The sequence below is a fragment of the Cricetulus griseus genome, chromosome 2 (genome assembly GCF_003668045.3).
Source record: "Cricetulus griseus strain 17A/GY chromosome 2, alternate assembly CriGri-PICRH-1.0, whole genome shotgun sequence".
Lineage (NCBI taxonomy): Eukaryota > Metazoa > Chordata > Mammalia > Rodentia > Cricetidae > Cricetulus > Cricetulus griseus.
The window spans coordinates 402,762,353-402,776,345 of record NC_048595.1 but is presented as its reverse complement, the minus strand read 5'-3'; the positions used below and the strand labels follow the sequence as shown (position 1 = coordinate 402,776,345).

At 39.2% G+C, this 13,993-nt stretch overlaps 1 protein-coding gene across 3 annotated transcripts in view; it reads right to left on the bottom strand.

Moving 5' to 3' along the window:
- Window positions 1-727: 727 nt before the first annotated feature.
- Window positions 728-13,993, bottom strand: part of LOC100751321 (PMS1 protein homolog 1) — an 87,171-nt gene continuing 73,905 nt past the window's right edge. For all 3 annotated transcript variants that reach the window (XM_027396831.2, XM_035440939.1, XM_027396832.2), the window contains exons 10-13: window positions 9,820-10,305; window positions 6,883-7,013; window positions 3,934-4,094; window positions 728-1,041 (exon numbers count right to left, since the gene is read on the bottom strand). In XM_027396831.2, coding sequence (XP_027252632.2) covers window positions 877-1,041; window positions 3,934-4,094; window positions 6,883-7,013; window positions 9,820-10,305 — 943 coding nt within the window. In that variant the 3' untranslated portion in view covers window positions 728-876. The remainder of the gene's footprint in view (window positions 1,042-3,933; window positions 4,095-6,882; window positions 7,014-9,819; window positions 10,306-13,993) is intronic.

Below are 13,993 nucleotides of genomic sequence, written 5' to 3'. Positions count from 1 at the left end.
ATTGCAGAAGACTGCTCTCCCATTCCCGCATGGGGGCAAACCCATACCAATGTGCACATATACCACACACACACACATCAGCAAGATGCCCCAAATTTACAAAGTGAGTTAGAGAGGTATGAGGGAGAGCTGTACTTGGGTCATGGGAAACCTAAGTTTGGTGGGGAAACAGACTTAGCAACAGGAATAACTCCAGGTATTGTAACTTGTATGTAGATACAAATATTAAGAATTTATAGATGACTCATGAAAACTGTAGATAGTGTGTGGAAATGCCACACCCACTACAACATACCCTTAATTTAGACACCAAATGTAATCATTAAATAAACCATGTTCCAAGTTTTTGATAAAGTATCAGAACACTGACCTGGTTTATAAAGGAATACATGTGAGGAAAAAAATAAAGACTGTAACCTATTTTTTTCTGTTAAGAATGTTGATTTTCCCATAAATGGTCTCTGACAAAATCTGACCCTAAAAGCTAAAATATTATCATATTGGAGAGGCAGCAATACCTTATTTTGTCATGTTCTCATTCCCTCCCTCTGCAGCCTACTTTAAAACTGAACTGAAAACTCCTTTGTGATGTGCCAGCTAATTTGTGATAGGTACATTCTCTCTAAACAGTTAACCTCCTAAGTCAGGTACCAGGGAGCACACCTGTCCTCTGCTGTGGTGCCTACAACTTACAACTGGTTTGAAGGTTGGAATCAAGAACAAAATCAACACTGCATATTATTTATTTATATATTTTACATAAAAAAATTTCCAGTATACAAATAAACCAGTAAATCCTCACTTATAATCATTTTGATACAAAAATGGTTTAAAACCCACGTTAATTTCAACAGTAACTAATTATTATAAGTTTAATCATGAAGTTTCTGGAAGATGGGTTAAATGGTGAAAAAAAGGGCGGCCATGGACACACCCTTTAATATCATTTCCAAACTGGTGCTTCATTTTACAGATAAGATCTTGGATGTCCTCTCTTGGTAAGTACATGGGTAATTGTCGTGACAGCCGGACTGCTTCTCCCTGTAAAAAGAAAAGTGACACATTTCATCATGATAGACCCTGAAGTAAAAATACATTCTGGCAAGATAAAAACTGATATTCATTCACTTAAAAATATTTATTAAGCACCAACAATGCTGTAGATTCTGGAGATAAAGTAGTGGGCAACTGAACCCAAGATCTTCTCATGGAATTTACATTTTAATGCAGAGAAACAAAAAACTGATGAGACAAAAAACTGAATAAATATCATACACACAATTAACTGAGCAATAGCAGTGACTGTGTAAACAGGAAGCCTTACTCAGAGGGATGACATTTAGGCTTTTCAATTAGCATGCAAATGCCGTGAGCAAAGTAAAGCATTTCAGAGAATGGGATGTTCTGTTTGGGTGTGGCAGAGAGAAGCAGACAAGACAGAAGTTGAGCATGGGGGGACGGGGAGACCCTGGGACCAGATCACTGTCCAGGACAGGAGGACTGGAGTTTATTTGAATACACAGGGAAGGAACCAAGGTTGAAAAATGCCTGCCAAGTGTTTCCCATGCCATGGCTGCAGAGAGAAATGGGGTTTGAGGCTGACAACCATTGTGATGCTGGTGAGAGCTGTGGCTGTAGTGACAAGAGCTGCTATGGTATCTGCCTTACAGGTGGTTAGCAGACTGGTTATGAGGCCTGCCAAAATCAAAGGGGATGCCCTCAGGTTTGGTATAGAAATGTCATTTTCTGATACAGGAAAAAGAAGGGCTTAGGGGATGAGAATTATAAACTAGGCTGGTTCTTTCAATATCAAAAAAAAAAAAAAAAAATCCTGCACCTTAGAGTTGTGCATTTCAACATTATTCTCTTTAGCCACAAGTCTATCACCCTAACAATTTCACCATAATCTGTCTTTCCTTCCCTTTGACCTTTAGCCTCTCCTTACTCTCAGACTCACAAGCCTCCCTGGAACATCTTTCCTTCCCCGAGGTTGAGTAGTGAATGAACTACTCAGAATCCAGCACTAGGGTCGACTTAGTGAGTTTCTGGTGTACAGTGTGTTTGGGTGTCTCTCACTGATCCTTAGTCTCTCACCATATCCAACTTGTTAATATCCTTCGTGTAAGATAAATTCTACCATACAATACTGGAGTCATGCAGCTGTTACGGTCTGACCCAATCCAAATGTCAGGTCTTAAGAGCCCTCATTGACACCTAGAGATTGTCCTGTTCTGCACAGACTGTCCTTTCTTTTATTGTAGCTATTTTCTTGGTTTCAGATCTGTTACAGTACTGACATGCCCAAGTCACCCTAATCCTCCACTCCAAGCAGACAACTTTTCTCCTTTCACCACAGGCACCTTCTTATTCACCTCAAGTTTCCTTTTAGCTAGCTTTGACACTGTATATGTGTAATCCCAAGTACCTGGGAAGTTGAGACAGGGAGACTGGTATGAGTTTGAGACCAGTCTGGGCTACATAGTGAGGTTCCCAAACAAACAAACAAACAAACAAACAGACAGACAAACAAAAGGACAAAAACATCCTTACCCCCCCCCCCCCCCCGGAAAAAAAAAACCCACTGGAATATTTATCATTCCCTTTGGTTTTTCCAAATAGGGTTTCTCTGTGTAGCTCTGGCTATCCCTGAACTCACTCTGTAGACCAGGCTGGCTTCTAACTCAGAGATCCTCCTGCCTTTTGTCTCCCAAGTCCTGGGATTAAAGATGTGTGCTTGGTCAGCTTCTTTTTTAAAAGAGCATTCCCATCACAATCATACCTAGTTACTCCAAGGTGATTCAGATGAGCAAATCCATTTAAGTCTAGTCTCAACTGGTTTTTTCTCCATTACTTCTGAAACTTTATTTCTTGTCCACATGTTTTTTTGCTCTTAAGAAAAAGACTTCTTTGGAGTTCCCTGAAACTATCAGTGCTGAATTGCCCTGCCAACGGGCTGGGAATTTCCACAAGGCAAAGCTCCCAAGGGCTTTGTCAACAGAGCTGGTCTGAGTGTACTCTCCAGAGTCACGGGGATGGGCATGCCCTGTGTCTGAACACCATGGACAAGAAAGAGGATGTAAATAAAGTCATATTTGTTTTGAAAATAACAATAGCTGACCTTAATGGGAGACACTTAGAACTTCAGTGCAAAAGTCATGGCCCTTAAACTATACTTGGATGGGCTTAGCCCTCTTCTTTTAAGACAAGGTATGTAGTCCTGGTTGGCTGCAAGTCTGTGATCTCCGTGCCTCAGTTGTTTGAGTGCTGGGAGGACAGAAACAACATCAAGCCCTGCTTGCTCTGAACTTTTTAAACCTAATTTTGCAATTCTCATTTTGGTAGATGCTATAAAGTCTTAGCAAAGTGAAATTTCCATTTTTTCAACAATTTAGCTCCATTTACTCAATAATTTAGATCTTTCTCTTCCTTTTGAAGAGCTCAGGTTTAGAATCAAAATACAATGTTTTAGACAAACAATATGATATAAAAGTTGAAAAATTTGGAATCCATTCTGAGATTACATATGAAATTAATAGAAAACAATCCTACAGCGTGTTTCATAAATAAGAGTGTCTCAAAATTGTATTATAAGAGCTCTCATAGCATTTATCACAGTCTATGCTTTGAAATATTTTTATTGAGTATTTTAAAATAGCAGTTTCTTTGTGAAAACAAACATTTTAGAATCTACCCTTTTGGCCATTTACTGTGGGGCTGAGTGGGTGACATAGCCCTTGAATCCAGCAGAGGGTTAAAGGAGGGTGGCAGAGGCAGTGCATCTTTGAGAATTCAAGACCAGCCTGGTTCACGGAGGGACTCTAGGCTAGCGAGGGCCCCATAGTAGGACCCTATCTTAAAACAAGACAAAAATAAGGTTTCTATTTGATTAAGAGCTGTAAAAGTGAGGTCACCCATGTGACCAAAGAAGCGCACCTCCAGATAACTCGCCACTTTGCGTGGCCTGCATTCGTAGAGCTCCTTTGCATTTCTGTCTATTATGGCATTAAGAATTTCCTTTAAATCCATTACTCCATAGAATGGGAGACACTTAGCCATGCCTTCTATTTCCAAGTAGTTTTCAGTACTGGAAACTCCTGAGAGAAAAAACAAAAACACACAGGGGCATAGTTAAGTTAGTTAGCATTATATTCCAGAACAAATCCATTGGAAAAAAAATCACTGTTAGAACATTTAGTGAACCTTCATCAGAATTTAATATTTCAGGACAAAGTTTGTTCCTTTATGGAGAACAAATAATAATTTCCCAGAAGGCTTCAATTAAGTCATAGGTGCTCAGTGACACCACATGTGCTTTATATAATTTAATTGAATCTCAGTTCCTACTGTCTGTTCCTCGCATTTAGTTAGAACATTGCTTTCTTTGGAGAGAGAATGAAGTCCCATGATATTTATTAAAATCAAAATGGTTTGAGTGTTTTATCAACTGCTGTACTTCAAGTTCTAGCCCACTGGCCTTATATCTAATTTAAAGACCTCAATTATTTTAACTTAGCAAGAATAAAAATAGACACTTGTTACTATAGTATTTCAGGAAATTAAAATGCTAGTGTTTATTCAAAGATTCAACTAAGAAAATACTGGAAACTGGTGTTATTTATTAAGCTATTTTAGGTAATTTAGTCATTCAAACCAAGGGCCACATGACTGAATGTGTAACTGGGCAGAACATCCACAGTGGTAGGTATTCCAAAGCATCAGCTCTGACACTAGCGAACAGAAGGCACTCATCCCATTTGAACGATAGCACCCTTATACTGGAATCAATATCGTGCCACCTAGAACTGTGGATTAATGGCTGTTGGTGAACCAATGAAAACAGGAGTGTGGTAGAGCTTGAAGGACTGCAGGTCTAGGGACTTGAATGATCTGCTCTCAAACCTGTTCTCAGTTATTGCGTAGTTTCAAGACCAAATGGTAGATGCAACAGTGGCAGACCGATCAGTAGGAACACTAATGTTTCCCTCAGGAAACAACTGAGGAAAGATGAGATGATATATCATCGAGCACTACAAGAAGAGCTACAGAGTTCAATGATGGGAGATGAAATGAGCGGAAGGACCTCAAGTGGGACTCAAAATCACCAACCAAGGAAGGCAAGGAGGACACAGCAGGCTCCAGGCCATCCTTCTTAGATATTTACACAGATCTGAAGAAAAGGCTCCTTCCAGCAATACAAACTAGAGAAACAGATAAAGAAACAAAATCTGTCCCCCTCCACACACACCGTTCTTCATACTTCAAATTTTCCAATTAAAAGATGCCAGAGGCCTCAAGGAAAAGATCTCAACGAAGACTAAGAGAAATGACTCTGAATCAGTTCAGGTCTGAGAGGGGCTGAAGGCTGGAGAAGGATTTAAACGGGTAGCCATGCTACTGCAGAGTACTAAGCTTATTTTTTGTTTGTTTGCTTTCTGTTTTGGGACCTCCCTATGTAGCCCAAGATTGCTTTAAACTCATTATATACATCAGGATAGTCCCACACATGAAGGAAGCACTGTTCCTGTCCCAGCCTCTCAGGGTATGGTAACAAACATGGATCACCATGCCCAGCCTTGCCAAGGAGTCCTGTTACCTCTGGGTTTACACTTACTTTGTGAAGATAATATACTCACTTTAGTGGAGGGCTATGCAATGAATTTCTTAAGGGTTGGACTCTCGAGGCAGCCCGTGTGGGTTCTAATCCTAGATCTAACACTGAGTGTCCTCTAGAGCACACTTAACTTTTCCAGGCTTTAACTTTTTTCATCTGTAAAACAGAGACTGCCATAGAAGCTACTCTGGAGATGGCTAGGGGAGTAAACAGGCTGATATGTTAATTCTTTGAAGGCTACTCTGCATATAATGGTTACTCAAAAGTTATTAGCTGTTACTAACAAAGAAACTGAGAACTGTGTATTCTGGACACGCAATCTCCATCCCATGCCTAAGCAGCTGGAATCACGGAGGTAAGGTGTTCTGCAGAGATATCTTTACCTTGTCAAACTGTGAAAATCACCCAAAATTGGAAGTTTGGAATACTGAAACATTTTTTCCCAGATATCCAGCTCTGTGCTTCTATATACTGTTGTTACTTATTTTCTTTCTAATATTTATTATTTTCTGTATGTTTTGTCTGCATTGTGTGAAGCCTTGCATGAGGAGGACAGAACAGGTTGTTGGATTCTGTGGAACTGGAGTTACAGACAGTTGTGTGCTGCTCTGTGAGTCCTCTGGAAAAGCGGCCAGTGCTCTTAACTGCTGAGCCATCTCTCCAGCCCCCACTTACTGTGTCTCTGTGAAAATACTCCTTTAAAAAATCCTTTCTGGCATTTTGGATGTGATAATTTATTTAGGCAATGGAGTCTTTCTGAATGGTGCCTGTGGTACTGGACAGAAGACAAAGGGGAAGTAACAGAAAGGCTAACCCAGGGAGCTATGGCAGTATGGAATCTATAAAAAGACAGAGAAGGCCAACAAAGAACTGGACTCCCCACAGCAGATACATTCTTTTCAATCTGTCTGGTGAGGCCATGGAATCCAGACGTTCATGTGAGACAGCTGATGCTCCATGTCACTTGGCAAAACAAGTAAATGTTTTTAAGCATCAAAAGAGATAGCCATTTTCATTAGACCATTTACATATTTGTTTTGACACCAAAGAGTTCTGATAGCAAGAAGGCAGCTGGGTTGCCATGTGGAAAGACAACAGAAAGTGCACCGATCACCTGAATGGCCCTCTGAAGGAAGTCCACTTCTGCACAGCTGACAATGACTTATAGTGAAATGAAAATATACCTGAAAACCCCAAAAGCCAAATGCAGCTCTTGAAAGAAGGTTTATTTTTTTTTCCCAAGTCAGAGATATTAAGCCACATTATTGTACCTGGTGTCAGTTTGATCTTGAAGCCATTTGCTGTAAGACGAGGGTCACTCAGGTAAGCTGATCCACTGCATCTCTGGTCGACTGCTGACATTTTATGTAACACCTCTAAATAATGAGACCCATTAAAAAGACTGAAAAAGAAAGAAATTAAGGTCCTTTATCTTAAATATTCAAATTGAAATAAGAGGATTTATGGACGATAATCCAGGGGTGTTTTGAAGAGTGTGCCACGCCCTGTAAGGAAGCACTCTGCATTGTTAGCATTGTATAAGAGGCCCAATGTGGAGTATGCCCAGAAAGGAGGAAGAACAAACATAAAGGACAACTTGTCTCTTTGAGAATGTCACAAACTAAATGAGAAATATGAACAGTATTTCTCTAAATATAGTACAAATCAAAAATTAACCCACGGTGAATACCTTTAAAGTAGCTATCTGAAATGAAAAGCTACTCACTTTGAGTCGTTATGCTCAAAGTCAAATGCTACTCAAGGCTTCTTCAATAGCAAGAAGATTAAATAGAAGATCCCTTTTCTTCCAAAAACTGGTAAATTTTTCAGTTCAAACCTTGGGAGAGAGTCTTTCAGTCCAATGCAAGCACAGCATGCTTGACAAAGGTGCCCCTGAAGAGTCATTACAAAAGAGAGCTGACCACAGCAGAGAGACTGACTAAGGTACACAACCAAGCGCTGTCTGAGGTACAGTGTGTTGTTACAAATCCATTCCCCTTGGAAAACAAATGAAGTCTTTCAATTGGCTCAGAAGGCTGAGGACTCCATTGACGGTGAGAGCAGATATCACGGAACACTATGGCTGTATGTGTAGCTCATCTCACCAACTCTGTAAGATCACAGTGGAGTTCCCGTCATCCAGTAAGGGCTCAGCAAACGTGAACCATTGTTCTGTGGTTATAATCGCTATATACATACTTCAATCACTCCCTTCAGACATAAGTTACACAGCTAGCATTAGTCTACTGTTGAAAACACTGCACCCAATCCATAGCTCCCCTATCAGCCCAGTGAGGTGCTCAGTCCAGGGCTCCATTAGAAAAGCAGCATCAGATACCAGGGAGACACTTGGAATCACTTTTCTCAGGGCCGATGCTCAGTCAGGAAAACTGCCTCCCTTAGAGCATGAGCACAAAAAACAGCTCTCACTGCATCTCTGTGAACAAAAAAAGTCACGCTAACATGTGTAAGAAGCTGAATTTTAAGTAGGCACAGAAAGAGTTTCTGAAAAGTAAATGAAAATCTATAAATACCATTGAGAAAAGCAATCAAGTTACCAAATCAGATGTGTCCTGGCTGTTCATGAGGAAACAGGGAAAAACTGCTGTCAGTTGTTCCTTGGGTAAGATTCCCGAGTCAGTCTCTAGAAAAGCTGTGGACAGTCCTAAGTTTTTGTCATGTGATCACTGCTGCCTTATTGAAAAGACAGACTGGACAAGTGTCCTCCTGTTTGTGCTATGTTGTTTTTCATTAAATGGCCATATTCTCAACATACCCCCACACGGACACTGCTTTCTTTATTCCTGGTCCTTTTGAAGTTATCCAGTGATGAACATTCTATTGAGAACATTCTTACCAGCCTGTAAACTGCAGTTTTAGCTACTTTGTCCTAGTATTTCAGTCTGGTTCAGACTAGAAACTAAGTGTTAAAAAAAGATAGTTTATAGCTTGGTTATTACTTATTTGTACATAAACAAGTTACTCATATAAGATATAAAAAAGACACACCACCTTTACAATGAAAAAATATAATTAGTTCAGGAAAAATTATTAGCAGATTATTAGACATTAGATAGAGAGGTAGTTGAGGACTTTGAGAGGGAGGATCACCTTCGTCCAGAGCTGGGGAACTGTGCTGAGGTTTGAAGCACACAGCCCTTCCTGCTGGGTGGAAGCCCCACTGGAGAGTAAACTCTAAGTCTCCTCTCTTTTCCTGTGGTTAACCTCCAGCTAAAGACAGGGGAGGTGAGGGATAAGTACCTTATCAGGAGCTGGAGAGATGGCTCAGTGGTTAAGAGCACTGGCTGCTCTTCCAGAAAAGACCAGAGTTCAGTTCCTAGCACCCACAGCTGGTTGCTCACAATGGCCTGTAACTGCAGCTCTAGGGGTCTGATGCCTTCCTCTGGCATCTGAAAGCACCCAATTATATGTGACTTACACACACACAAAATAAACAAATAAACAAATGTCAAAAAAATCCCAACCCCAAAACCTCAATGCTAATCAGAGACAAAAGAATATTTCATTGACTGCTACATAGTAAATCAATCACACAATAAAAAAACTACACCCAAATATAATATGTAGAACTTACAGATAGAAATTAAATTCAAAATTATAAAACTAAAAAACCAAATAAAACAAAAACAAAACCCTTGGGAACAATGAGGAACAATTCTAAGCTTTCATTATTGAGCAAGGTATGAAAAAGGCATTTGTGATTAGGTTAAAAACTAATCATTTTTATGAGTATGTGAAAGGACTAAGAGTAAGAATTATTCTCACATACTTTAATGAATGAAAGGAAAAGTGTCTATGTACATACTTGTATACAGCTAGAAACGGGATGGGGCAAAAACTCTTGGTAATGCCTGCTAAAGGCATTCACTGTTTAATTCTGCTCTGGTGTTTGCTAATGACAGAACAGTGGAACAGCAGAGAGAGCCACAGCCCTCTAGCTTTCGGTTATCTTAGAGAAGTCACAAAGGTACAGGAGAAACGTGCTTGCGTACTGAGTCAAGATGTAACTCACTCAGAATCTTCTAACATTGTTTCTAAGCAGTTAGTGGCACCATTAGTGTTCAGAAAAACTTTCTAACATATTCCTTCAAATAAGTATCACTTATCCTAACTAGAAAAGAACCTTCAACTTTTAACATTAAACATTAAGAGTTAAAGAAAAAAAAAACCCTCTTACTTTACCATACCTCTCTGTTAATACAATTGGCTTTTCCAGTGGCTCTGCAGGGAGTTTATGATTCTCAAGGAGTCTTTTAAATAGCAGGGCTTCCTCCACTCTGTATGGGTTCAGTAACATGACATCTGTTCTAGATGTGACCAGCCATGCATCAGGAAACTTGAGACTGTGGATCAAGCAAATCTCATCCTTCTCTTCCAAGTCAACTTTCTTCTGTTTCTTAAAATTCACTTTTAAGTTTTCCATAGAAAAGGGGACCTCAGCTATTTTAATATTTTCACTCTTCCTTTTTTCATTCTGGGACTGAAAGAGCTCCTCAAGCTTTGGCTGATTAGATAATGAGGCTTTCAACTTGTGTTTTTGTGTCAACCCCCACGCACTGGTGGCCTTTATCTTTTTTCTGCCATCTTTTAATGATACTTGTGGTTCCTGTTCAATAGCTTTCTTCATTTGATTATTGTATCGTTCCAAGTCTTTTTTAGCTTTTTCTTCATATCTAAAAACAGAAAAAAAGAACTAATGAGCTCAAAATAAAAACAATAATTATCTGAAGTAAACTCCATTAAAAATGAGCTGTTATTCAATAATGGCAAGGAAATGTATATTAGAGTGGCCCTCTTTTGTGTGCTTACAATAAACTCCAAGCAGAGCACTGAAATTGGCTTCTGAAAAGGCAGCCTAAAACAAACAGGAAAGGACTCGAATTTGTGTTCGTGGAGCTCTTACCCAGCATTAGAGGGTGGAAGCATCAGGAACTTAGCTAAAAGATGGCACCAACTAGCCTGCGTCATCAGAACACAGATACTTGCTTCCAGAACAACTTGAAATCGAGAAAAAATCCCATGTGTGGGAGCCCTCAGGAAAACAGTAAAAGGCTAATGAGCTGAACAGAGTTTCCAGCTGCTTCCAGTACAAGGGAAAGTTTGGTGTCTGAGTTACATGTGGGTCTTGGTAAACACGTTGGACTTTCAATTAAAACTAGGAGGGGGGCATATCTTAGGAGGAAAACCCTACACCCCAGAACTGAGTAAAACTTACCATTAATCAATGCAAAACAAATAAAATCAACACTCTTCAGAAATGAACAGGCATCACCCACAATGTCTACTGCACAATTAAAAGTCACTACTCAAGAAGGAAAACAGAAAAATTCGAGTCATGGGCAAGGGCAGAAGAGTCGGAAAAGCCACATTCAAAATGACTCAGATTTATAATTAATAGAAAGTTTTGTATAAAAGTTTTGTGAGTCTGAGAAGAGCAACAGAGAGGAAATAGAGGGACTGAAGGGGAAGCTCAATTGAGAGGTAGAATTTGTAAGTATACAAAGAATAATGGGAACAGTATAGAACTGAGAGTCAGTATCTGGAATGAAATATTCACTGGGTAGATTTAACTACAGAGCGCACATGGAAACAACAAATGGGCCAGTAAACCTGAAGGCAGAGCTACAGAAGTCACCACTGTGAGGAGGACAGAAAAGGGACTCATGCACACTTGAGCAGCCAGGGGCTCATGAACAAGCAGCCCAACAGGCCAAGTGTCAATTTCTTTTTAAATGAAATTACATTTAAAGATCTAAGAAATGCAAATAGAGGCAGGTTAAATGCAAACAAAGCCTGCCAGATATACCAGAAGCAAGCTGATGAAAACTAAAGGTGAATTCCTCACATCAGTCATCGAGAAGGAAACCAAGAGGCCAATTATTATATTACATAGGCCAAATATAAATAAGGGACAGGATACCCAACTTTATGGGTGTCTAAGAGCTGCACTTTTGTAATAACACAGATAGCATAAAAGAATGAAAAAACGGCACTATACAAACAGAAAGAGTAAGAAAACTAGAGACTGACAACATTAGATGAAGCAGATCAAAATGCCAGGTTATCAGAGATGAAGTGCCACCCGGAAGCTTAGCACTCAGATGTGTGTCTCTTCTCTTGATGAGTGGCATGAACAGATTGTGAAATGTAAGTGAAATGTAAGTGAAATGACAGATCTTAGCAACACTGTCAACTACCTCAACTTAAACAATTGGCAGAAATTCTCATTCTTTATTTGTGAGCACAAATCATTCACCAGGACAGGAAATACAATGAGCCAGACATGGAAAAAAAGGTGAAGGAAATCTAACTTTGATATTTTCTGTTTATGTTAAACTGGAAACCAAGTTTATTTTTTAAAAGCCTCAAATATCTGAAAACTAACCAACACAATAGTATTCGCACTAGCCTCAGCTGTTAACAATTAGAGACTGAATTAACAAACTTAATTATTTATTTTATTTTATTTTCAAACTTAATAATTCTTATAGAACTAAACATTACCACTTAAAAATGATGTGTCATGAAAATATTGTTGAAAAATTGGAGATGTCACATAATTTTATTTATTTGAAGTTTAAGTACTGGCAAAACCCAGGTCATATAACAGTAATCAAAATAATGTCCACCTTTGCAGGGAGGTGGGCTGATGGAGATGCCTGTTTTCACTGTGGTTATTGTCATGGGGGTGTGTGTATTTCCAAAAATGCACTCAACTACACTGCTAAGATCTTTGCATTCCACTGTAGGTAAATGCTACCCAATTCAAAGAATGATTTAAGGAAGTGTTGAGGAGCCAGACATGGCAGCTCATGCCCACAGTCACGGCACTTGGATGGTGGCGGAAGCAGAGTTACCAGTCCAAGGCCAGATTCTATAAAGCAATTTCATTTCATATCCAAGCTATATATATATCAACAGTATAAACAATGGGTATTTCAATTTTATAGTGGGTGAATAGTAAGAGGACTTTCTTCTTATCTCAGTTATAAAAGGAGTTAAAGAAGCCTCTAGAGCCAAAGACAATCCACCACAGTGGCAATGTCAAGCACACTGTAGAAAACTGAGGTGCCTGGCTGACACTGGGTGACTGTTTTAAAACAGCTTTTCACTGATTCTGTGGCATGAGAATTAACGGCTGCCTTGTTCACCTCATGAAACTGCACCCAATGGCCCCAGATAGAGATCAATGACCTATTTGGTGGCCTTCTGCTGCTTAAAAACCATATAAACTTAATGCAAAGTGCTCTTCTGTCCCTCAGGGTACTCACTTATACTATGTGGGCCATTTACATCACTGCCTCATTCTGTTATCAGGAATGAGTTGCTTGGGACACTGTAAAAGGTGGTGCTTACTCCATCAAGGAGCCTAAGCTGGGGCTGGGGCTGGGGCTGGGGCTGGGGCTGAGGATGTACTTTGTGGCAGAGTACATGCTTAGTGCACAAAAGGCTGGTTCAATCCTCAACACAACAAACACGAAAACAAAAAAAAAATCCTACAATGTGAATGGCACATTGACTAAAAATCAGTATTTAAGTCACATGCATTTTTAAAATTAAGCTTTAAATCTGGACTTAGAAAACAAAGATTATTTCTGGTCTTGTAAGAAGCAGGCTTAGACGCTGCAGAATGTTGCTTGCATGTGTGTTATAAAGTGAGGCTGAGAGACAAGAGGCCACAACAGAGTGTGCAGTCTACAGTCAGAACATGTTTCTGAAAAAGAAAAAGTAGACGTAGTTGGATAAGATTGCAAAAAAGGTCAACTTCATTGTAAACTAGAGAACAATTTATCATTTGCTTCTCGTATTCATACTTTCGAAAGTTGTTTTCTTCCAAATTATACCTAGAACATGACATATGGGTTAGTTACACAAAACACATGATCTGTAATAGTTTACTTTCACAGGCACTAGAAATAAGTATATTTTTAGCTCTTAGACATCAGAACTCCAGACTTTTCCTATGGGGTGGAAAATGAGTTCAAGATAAAGGTCACCATTTGTAATTAATTATAATGTGCAAATTTTTGCATATGGTACTAATCTTTTGATTTATTCAAGAAGTCAATTTAATTAGTTCCTGGGGAAACATAAAAAGTTATGTCCAAAATAATACGAGGTAAATGTTAAGTAAGAACAGATGCTGCCTCTCTATTTAATGCCATTAAGGGACTTAGCAACTTGAATGGAAAGTATTCACACTTATTTGACTAACCAGTCAGGTCAAATGATGTTTCTGAGACTAAAGGCTTCGTTTAATTATAAAGTTTATTTATCATTTCCAGTAATATCCAAATTGCAACATCACTTATTTATTTTAAGTAGGAATATATTGCAAATGAAAGCCCAAATTAATGTCAC